Genomic DNA, 10,337 nt, shown 5'->3' with positions numbered 1-10,337 from the left:
GCATGTTTTACTACCCCCCCCCCCCCCAAAACAAAATCAAGACTTTGTAAAAGAGCATAATAGGACCCCTTTAAAAATGGTATGCTATGCAAGTACCTTTAACTTTTTTTTTTTTATGAACTACAATTTGGGAGAGACTACTTATAATCCTGTACATCACACCACCATGCAACATATTTGCCCAATGAAGTCTAATACTTGTCTTAATTTTTGAATGTGTTTTACTCATTTTAAAATGTGTTTTACTCATTTTATAGCATTTGTAAGATAAAGAAGTCTTGTATTTTCCACTAATCAGCAGACAAACTGAAAAGACATGTTTCCTATGTTCTGGGCCAGATTACTTGAACTTGAATAAAACTTGTTCAATTCTCAATCATTTGTCACATACTGTATGAATGATCCTGAACACATAATTTCATGACAGTGACAGACGTGAAGAAAATGCAAACATGACCCAGATGTTTGCTGTGAGTTTTATTTCACACACAAACAGCAACAGAAAATTACAGACCTTGTGTGCCCCCACTTTTGCAGATTGGAAATGATGCATTATGAATGCTCAAAACATTTGACCGTTTGTTATTTTGATAAGTGCATTAACTATGATACATATACATAATTTGGGAACACTTTACAATAAGGTCTCATTAGTTAACATTAAAAATGAGCAATATGTTTGCTACAGTATTTAATCTTTGGTAATTATACTTAATAAAAATTAGTTTGTGTTAGCTATTTAAGTCTATTAAATACTATTAATAGACAACTTTTGATTTTAAGAATGCATTAGTAAATTTTGAAATTGACTAAGATGAATAAACGCTTTAGAAGTATTTTTCATGTTAATGTAGTTCAATGTAATGTAAAATGTTACCCATCATTTATTCTTATCCTGTGAAAAAAAGTCAAAAAAAGTTTTTGATTAACATTTTTATTTATTAATATTATATATCTATCATTAAATTTAGGTCTATTTTTTCAGCTGATCCCCCCACCCCCCCCAAAGATGCAGGGCTGTTATAAAAGATGAACAGTAAGTATTTGTAACATTTTGTAGGTGACTAGAAATCTTCATTTAATCTAATAAAAAAGCATCATTGAACCACGAACATGCTAAACATGCAAATCGATGAGCTCATCTGAATATCTGCATTAGTTTCTTTAAGATATAATGAGCAGATTTTACAAAATATTACAAACTCTATTGTTTGTTTAACTTTTTCTGTCCTGCCATTTCCATAATATAATTTAAAGAGTGAAAAGTGTGCTAATAAAGCTGAAACTACTGTCGCTGCTGACGAGGGAAACAATTTAAAGATGTCATTTCAGCCCATTGCTCTGCTTTATAGCCTTTCCATTTCAACAATCCACACAAACCTTCTGTGATTGTCACTTAAATTAAGTCTCACTTTTCATCTATTTATTGATAGCTTTATAACCATAAAATTATTGATAAAAGAGCCATAGTGATAATGACAAATGCGACATTTTCTATTCATTCAAACATTCACTCAATCAACAGAGCTGTGCATTCATAAACCTCACAAGCGAGCGTTTTCACTCACATTTTACAATCCCGAAACGGCCAAAGATAACAGGCCGGACTGACGTGATTTTGCTAAACAACAGCAATTGGTGTCAGCAGCACTGGTGACTGATAGGCCTGTACTGAAGTTCATTTATTTACACCGTTGCTAATCTCATTAGTGTGTTTCTTTCCTTCGAGGTCTTTCATTAGGCTGCTGAAAGTTAATTAATGACTCACTCCCACACGGCTCGCAAAAGGCATTTTCTTACTTCTCGGAATAACAAATACAAAGGATCCGCTTCATTATGAACGAATGCTCTCGCAAAACACTTTCCACCTCCACTTTCACAAAATGACTCCTCGTGCACCTTGAGCAGGTTTAACTAAGTCGAAATTTACTGCTAACCTGCCGTTGCACAAATTCAGACTTTCTTCAGAATTTCTTAATGCATGCCGAACAAAGGATGAGGCATTCAAAACCTTTTTGCAAACATTTAATTCCATCTTTACTTTCTTTAATTTCCATCCAGCTATTTTTTCTAGACACCTGACTGTGTTTTCTTTTACACAGCTCAGAATATTTTAAGTGGGAGGAAAAGTCATGCATTCATGCCTTGAACTGAGATTCAGTGCCAAAAGGAAACACGTTTCTAAGCTAAATACACTATATGTAAGATGCACCACAGCTAAAGGCTCCCCTTAAAGCAAAATATAATGATCTCAGAGTACGAGAATTTTTTTGTTGTTGCCACAAACACAAAGAACATTGTTTATATAAGAATAAGAGGTTTTAAGTCAAAAATCATGTTGATGTAGAAAGCAAGGGAGGTCTTAAAGGGTTAGTTCACCCAAAAATGAAAATTCTGTCATTACTAAGAATAAGAGGTTTTAAGTCAAAAATCATGTTGATGTAGAAAGCAAGGGAGGTCTTAAAGGGTTAGTTCAACCAAAAATGAAAATTCTGTCATTAATTACTCACCCTCGTGTTGTTCCAAACCCATAAGACCTTCGTTCATCTTCGGAACACAATTTAAGATATTTTTGATGAAATCTGAGGGCTCTCTGACCCTCCCATAGACAGCAAGGTAACTACCACATTCAAGGTCCAGATAAGTAACAAGATGATTGACAAAGTAGTCCGTGTGACATCAGTGGTTCAACTGTAAAGTTTAGCGCAAAGAAAACAAAAATAACGACTTTATCCCACATCTTCACTTGTGGACGCGCGTTCACGACAGTATCATGACACGAGCGTGTGGCGGCACTGACCCAGATCCGGTGTAATGACGTCATCACGGATCTGGGTCAGCGCCGGCGCCGGCACACGCTCGCGTCATGATACTGTCGTGAACGCGCGTCCTTCGTAACTTTACAGTTGAACCACTGATGTCACACGGACTACTTTGTCGATCATCTTGGTACTTTACTGGACCTTGAATGTGGTAGTTACCTTGCTGTCTATGGGAGGGTCAGAGAGCCATCAGATTTAATCAAAAGTATCTTAAATTGTGTTCCGAAGATGAACGAAGGTCTTACGGGTTTCAAACAACACAAGGGTGAGTAATTAATGACAGAATTTTCATTTTTGGGTGAACTAGCCCTTTAAGAGAGAGGCCTGGATGTCAACATGTTTGCTCACAATACACAGCATTAAACAGTGGAAGGGAGCATCAGATGCTTGATGGCTCGTCTCAAAGTGCATCAGTACTGCCAGTAATGACCGGTCAGCTGAGCACTGACCCATGGACACGGACAGAAACACCCATACAAATGTGAAACTGGAAGGTGAAACTTTCCCTGGCTTACCATTCATTTAACTGACACCGCCTAGATGAGCACCGGCGAGTCGATCTTTCTCAACAGATTACACTGAATTATCGGAAACGTTGGCAATTAATGTGCAGGTTGTTTCCTGGCAACCATCTCTTAAGGCTGGAGCACATCAGACAGTGATAATCTGGAAAGGCCAGAGGTGGCTGAAATTATTAACACAATCAGCGTCGCATGCTAATGCATGCCGTGAGGCCAAGATTTGATGGGCTCGACAAGTTCCTCAAAAACCATTTCCATAAACAGAATCGAATGGAAGCATGTTTATTGCCCGCTATTGTGTATTTTTGTGCGATGATGCCCTCTGGTGCACGCTTGTTTTTATTGCTCATTTACAACAATGTGGTTTGAAAATGTTTTAGGCTTGAAGGTGGAATACCATCCAAAACAGCTATTTTTAAAGTCTCTGTATTAGAAACAGCAGATGGCCTTGTTTTGAATGACTGAACAATATTGCTTTTGGTGGCATCCTTAATGATTCAACAAAAAAAAAAAATGTCAACATATTTACTTTGATTCAAACCTGACTTTCAAGCTACAAAAAATAGATGGGAAAACACAATAATAGAGACCATTAACTTACACTACATATCAATTCTTCTGAAGTCATATGATAGAAGAAATATGAAAATAATATTATAATTTCTGTTCCTCATAGAAAGCGTTGTTATGACTTTAAAAGATATAGCACACAACTGTATGTAATACTTTTATGCCATCTTTTGGTCTTTTTTTAGGTTTAAATGTCCTGGTTTGCTTGTATTGTCTGGGAAAGACTCCTCCTTTAATAAGAGCTCAAAAGAATATCTCCATTTGCGTTCCTCAAGAAAGAAAATCATACAGGTTTGGATGGACATGAGAGTAAATAAATGATGACAGGTTTCAGTGACACTAGCTTTAGAAACCTAAAGCGTTCTAGGTTCCTAGAAAGTACCTTTCTCGGATGCAATGGCCTCACCTGCTGTAACAATACACAACAAGAAACCGCACACGGAGAATGTGACATAAAATAATACTGTGATAATTCTGTACTCACTGTTTTTTAATTGCCTTGAGAATGTCCCTTCACTCCAGGTCACTTTCAGACTGCCTGTCCTGTATTAGAGGTTGCTTTGGGCAAGAAAACTTCTGCTAAATGACAAACAACCTTTTTAAAATGAAAAACTAATTTAAAAAAAATATTGTACCAAATGCATATTTCACAGACATATACATAGTATGCATAATATACAAGTATATACATTCAGCAGGGTTCAAACGTTCCAAGAACACTTTTAAATTTCTGTTTTGCATTTAATTATATTAATACAATTGGTTTCCATTATTTAAACGTATTGGTTCAAGACCACTAGTAAAAATGCTTGTTTTGCATTTTCTATTTTAATACAATTAGTTTTTAATCACAAAATAATATTTGCTATTATGCAAATTATATAAATGTGACCCTGGAGCACAAGACCAGTCTCAAGTTGCTGGGGTATATTTGTAGCAATAGCCAAAAAAGCATTGCATGGGTCAAAATTATAAATTTGTCTTTTATGGGCAAAAATCATTAGGATATTAAGTAAAGATCATGCTCCATGAAGATATTTTGTAAATTTCCTACTGTAAATATATCAAAACGTAATTTCTGATTAGTAATATTCATTGCTAAGAACTTAATTTTGGACAACTGTAAAGGCGATTTTCTCAATATTTAGATTTTTTTTTTTAACCTTCAGATTCCAGATTTTCAAATAGTTGTATACATCAATGGAAAGCTTTCAGATGATGTATAAATCTCAATTTCGGAAAAATTGACCCTTATGACTGGTTTTGTGGTCCAGGGTCACAAATAATATTAAATTCTAGAATTAAATTGAGTGACAAGTCAGACTAAAATATACAAACTTTTTGCATCACACATTTTCAGTGTGGTCTCACTTTTGGCTGCACCATAAATGTATTCAAATTGATGGTAAATTGAGCTCATGTTAATGGGCAAGGCATGTTAAAATTCACTTTCAGCACACACACACACACACCAGCACTGCCTCTGAAAACTCAGTTTCGTCACTTTATTAAATGAGTTTGATTTATTCTGACAAGCTCTCTCCATTCGTCTCTCTCTCTCTCTCTCTCTCAGGACACGATTCCCCTGGGCCAGAACGTTGAGGCAGAAAGTTCCAACAATTAACAAAAAAAAGGTAATAATAACAGACTAACGTTTGTATGGCAGGCTTAAGGCAGAGGCGGGGGTAGTGCAGGATTATAGGAGCAATGAAGGGGAAGAGACTTCCAGGCTGGTCTCAATTCATTTAACAAGCCTTCAAGGACAAGAAAATAAACTTCAAAGCAAATACACATTTAAATATATATATATTTTTTTTTTAATCACATTTTTCTAAGAGTACACATGCATGATGCTGTGGGCTTGATTCACAGATGTCAGATTAAAGAATAAACACATTCCACTGTCTTTGAGGCTTCAAGCCAGATTGGCAGAACCTCCACAAAGCAGCCGATTCACTTCAGAGACCGTCCTTTTCATGAAAAACAGACCGTATGAGCATGCCTTCCAGTGCACCTTTGCACAAATGTGCTCAAGTAAAGAACAAAGCATGACCCTGCTGGACACTGGAATCCCTATTTCTCACAAATCGAGCGCTGAGCTTATGAACTGACATACAGTACGCTGACAAGGGTTACGATTTCACAAAAAAAGTGAAACTTTCAGCCCCAACATTACAGTGCAAAACAATAAATACTGTAAATGACAAACAAAACGGACGTGGAGCTCTTCAGAGCTAAGAGAAGACAGCCCAAGAGAGATGAAGGGAGAGAAAGACATCATGAAAACACAAAAGTGGGACAGTGTCTGTATTTACATCTTACACAGGGCTTAAAAACTGAAGTATATTTACAAACCGGTGGGTGGAGCAAGCCTGGTTAAACCACACCCACTGAACAACATAAAAAGACTAATGAAAAAGAACCGGAGAATAGCATGAGCGTCACAGAAAGTGATCCCTCCAGGGCTTCAGAACAGGGTTTATTGAGAGGCTAACAGATATGTTCTCAAGAAAATAAAAGACATCAGTCATTTTTGGACAGTTTGTGGATCGATGCGGTTGACTCAGACCATTTGACGTTACGATTTTCAACTCGTGTGCGGATTCACAAACATATTCTACAACTGTTCTACCACAAGGTCCTTAGGAGTAGCTTAATTTACCGTAAAGACTGAAATGCTAAAACAGAAAGAAAACGCACTGAAACACTGAATTATGAAGCATGGTTCAGTCTTCAAACCTGACGTCACCTAAAAATGACTTTGAACGGAACAGATGAAGACTTTGTAATCTCACAAGCATAAATTAAGCCTAGACCCAGAGCATCATTAACAGTTGATGATAATTAAATGCCCAGGAATATAAAGTCACTTCAGCTCAGTACAACAATATTAATAGGCTATTGTCTTGCATACCTCTTTCTTTCCCTACTTAATGGTCAACGACAGCGTCAAACCTTTTCTCAACTAGCTTTTCGTTTGCTCCACAGGGAAACGACTGCAGAGGCTTTCTCAAAAGTCCATTCGATTCACCATTTTAAAATAATAAATATATTTGCCAGAAGGTAAAAGCAAGATATTATTCTCATTTTTTAAAATACAATAAAATAACTGTATAAAACCACCACACTTAGTCTCGCCTCTTTTCCTTGACATTTACAACAAGATACATAATTTACCGTGACTGCTTGTTCCCTGCGAAATATATTTTACACCGGATAGGGATCTTGAGAGGGACAAGAGTGTTTCTCCTAAACAAATCAAGGGAAAACATCCACCGATAACTTTGATTTAAATAAATTAAGATACAAATTAAGACAGAGGACCCGCCCCTAGCCACTGAACCAATCATATTTGACCTCCAAAACACACATGGTGTTGCGTTATGGTTGCGCGTGAGCTTTACTACGGGCGTACGCAGCCTTTCGGAGCGCTCTCGAGATTGACTACCTCTATTATCTGAAGCAAATATTAGCAGTATAACTTTTTGTTGTTGTTTGATGCATGTGCATGGCAGTGTGTTGGTGTGTATGTGTGTGTCCAGTATGTTTCTCTGTAGACTGCAAGTTTGTTCAACAGTCAGCAAACATCGGGTTTCCCAGACCGCCGTGCAGAAACTGGTAATTCTGCAACGCGTGACACCTGAATCAGGCGGTAAATGTGTGGATGGGAGGAGCTATAGGGAGGAGAAGCCGTGTATGAGGTAAAGAGTGTGTAAGACTGTGTGTGTGTTTGTCAGAGGGAGAGATGTGCGCTGTGGTGGCTCAGATGCTGTGGTGTGTAAGCTTGATTTTTTTGAGAGACTCAGGTGCTGTTGGTCAGAGTAGATCCGGGCTGTACAGAACCTTCAGAGCCATCTGGCAGATAAAAAAAAAAGAAGATTTGTCAGTTTGATTAGCAAACACAAGGCATAAACACATAAAATGTTATATACACTAGTTTTCAAACGTTTGGGATCAGTAAGATAAGTAAATATAGACAGTAAGGTAGTAAATATACAGTGGGTACGGAAAGTATTCAGACCCCTTTAAATTTTTACTCTTTGTTATATTATATATAAATATTTAATATATAAACATACAATTTTTCTTAAATATACATGCATGTTTTTTATATACATAATAAATATACACAGTACACACTCATATATTATGTAAACAAAAACTTTTATTTTGGATGCGATTAATCGTTTGGCAGGACTAATATATATATATTAGTATTAAATATATATATTTAATACTTGATTTCAGCAAGGATTCATTAAATTGATCAAAAGTGACAGTAAAGACATTTATAATGTTAAAAATATTAAATATTTCTTTTTCAAATAAATGCTGATCTTTTTAACTTTTTAATCAGAAAATCCAGAAACAAATGTATCAAGGTTCCACAAAAATATTAAGCACCACACATTTATAACAATAAAATCAGCATATTAGAATGATTTCTGAAGGATCATGTGACACTGAAGACTGGAGGAATGATGCTGAAAATTCAGCTTTGCATCACAGAAATAAATTTCATTTTAAAATACATTCAAATAGGGGAAAAAAAGTTCTTTTAAATTTTAATAATATATTCACATATTACATTTTTTATGTATTTTGGGTTACATTAATGCATTAATGCAGCGCATAAGATACTTTTTTTCCAAAAAAAACCTTTAAAACACCGGTAGTTTAACAGGAGTTAAATTAATACCTTAATACCACGTTACTACATCAGAAATGTAATTTCAGAAGCAGGGAAAGTTATTGTCCATGAAAGATAATGAGAAGCAGCATTTTTCTAAATGGAATAAATGCACTGATTAATTGTGCACTATAAAGAACAGGAAGGCTTCATTAACATTAAGTTAATATGGTGAGTTTTGATTTAATATTGTCTTAACCCCACCCACTCCCAGAGTAATCAGTGAGAAGGATAACAGCATTACCGTTGGAGGAAGCTACGGTCTGTGCGCGGGCATGAGGTGGAAAGAGAGTGGAATTGAGCTGCGGCTGAATCGTCAGCTCTGAAATAAAGAGAAACACACTCTGTTGACAGACCTCGAAGTGGAACGAACAAAGAAGAAAAATATCAAATGCTCTTTTAAGAACAGAAACGTTTCACACAAACGAGTTGAATGGTAAAAAAAATAACTCAAATAAAATGTGCAAGCACTGCATCACTAAGCAATACCAAAGGGAAAAACAAATCCAAATAAGAAAGAAAAGCAACAGGATATTTTGGAGGGGCTGAGCAAAGTGCAGCTAGTCTCCTCTCAATCGCTTCTGTAGTATTTAAGTTTCTTCCCTGAAGTCCAATTATATTAGTCAAGGTTTCTTGCATCAAACATAGCTGTAATTTAGTTTTACATGACCATTTGCCGCCCTCTCTCTAACCCTTAGAATTAAAGGAATGGTTCATCCATAAATAAATAATCGGTCATAATTTACGCACACTCACGCCTTTCCAAATTTGTATTATTTTATTTCTTATGCAGATCACAAAAAGAGATTTGTACTGGCCGTGCAATTAATTTCCATAGGGAATTAAGCTTTCAAGCTTCAAAAAGGATGTAAAAGTATTATAAAATTATAATAGAGTAGTCTAATGGGCTCCTTCTGAAGTCTTCTGATATTTGACATTTAAATCACTATTCAGTGATAAACATCTTGTGCTGCATTGAAGAACATCATACATGTCATCATGCACACAAACATCATGGTGAGTAAATGATGGCAGATAACTTATCTTTTTACCTTTAAAAGTTTGGGGTCAATAGGATTTTTTAAATGTTTTTGAAAGATGTCTTTTATGCTCATCAAGGCTACACTTTTTTTTACACATCTGTAAAATGGTAATATTGTGAAATATTATTACAATTTAAAATAACTTAAATTTTGAACATACATTTTTTATTTTGAATTAACTAAATTTGTAGCATCAGCATTACTTCAGTCTTCAGTGTCACATGATCCTTCAGAAATCATTCTAACATGCTGATTTTCGGCATGACATTTAATATTTACTTTTTTTTTATTTTACTTTATAACACTTTATTGTCAGACGAGTCTGAAATTTTTCTTGCATGACAGTATCTGTGTTTACAACAATCAACATCCTTTAAACAACAACATGCACTTCATCCACACACAAACAAAACACAATATACATTACACTCCCTTAAACATTACATTATACCTTACCCTCCTACTACACTTCTACAACTACACCATGTTCACATTACTCTTGATTTTTTGATTAAGTGTCTTATTCAGCTCCAGGATCGCCTGATGCACAAAAGAATGTTTCAGCCTAACTTTATTGAATCTTGGGACTCTAAACCTCCGGTTTGATGGTAATAATTCAAACTCATTATGCAGAACATGATTAGGATCAGAAACTATCTTGTTAGCCAGTCCTAGCAAATTATTATAGTAA

At 35.6% G+C, this 10,337-nt stretch overlaps 1 protein-coding gene across 2 annotated transcripts in view; it reads right to left on the bottom strand.

Annotated features, from left to right (window-relative positions):
* Positions 1-5,404: 5,404 nt before the first annotated feature.
* The window catches only part of gsk3aa (glycogen synthase kinase 3 alpha a), a 22,992-nt gene continuing 18,059 nt past the window's right edge, over positions 5,405-10,337 (bottom strand). For both annotated transcript variants that reach the window (XM_016231024.1, XM_016231025.1), the window contains one exon: positions 5,405-7,768. In XM_016231024.1, coding sequence (XP_016086510.1) covers positions 7,716-7,768 — 53 coding nt within the window. In that variant the 3' untranslated portion in view covers positions 5,405-7,715. The remainder of the gene's footprint in view (positions 7,769-10,337) is intronic.

This window comes from Sinocyclocheilus grahami, unplaced genomic scaffold (genome assembly GCF_001515645.1).
Source record: "Sinocyclocheilus grahami isolate Dianchi unplaced genomic scaffold, SAMN03320097.WGS_v1.1 scaffold382.1, whole genome shotgun sequence".
NCBI classification, from domain to species: Eukaryota; Metazoa; Chordata; class Actinopteri; order Cypriniformes; family Cyprinidae; genus Sinocyclocheilus; species Sinocyclocheilus grahami.
Note: the sequence above shows the minus strand (reverse complement) of the source record. Positions and strands in the feature narration are given on the sequence as shown.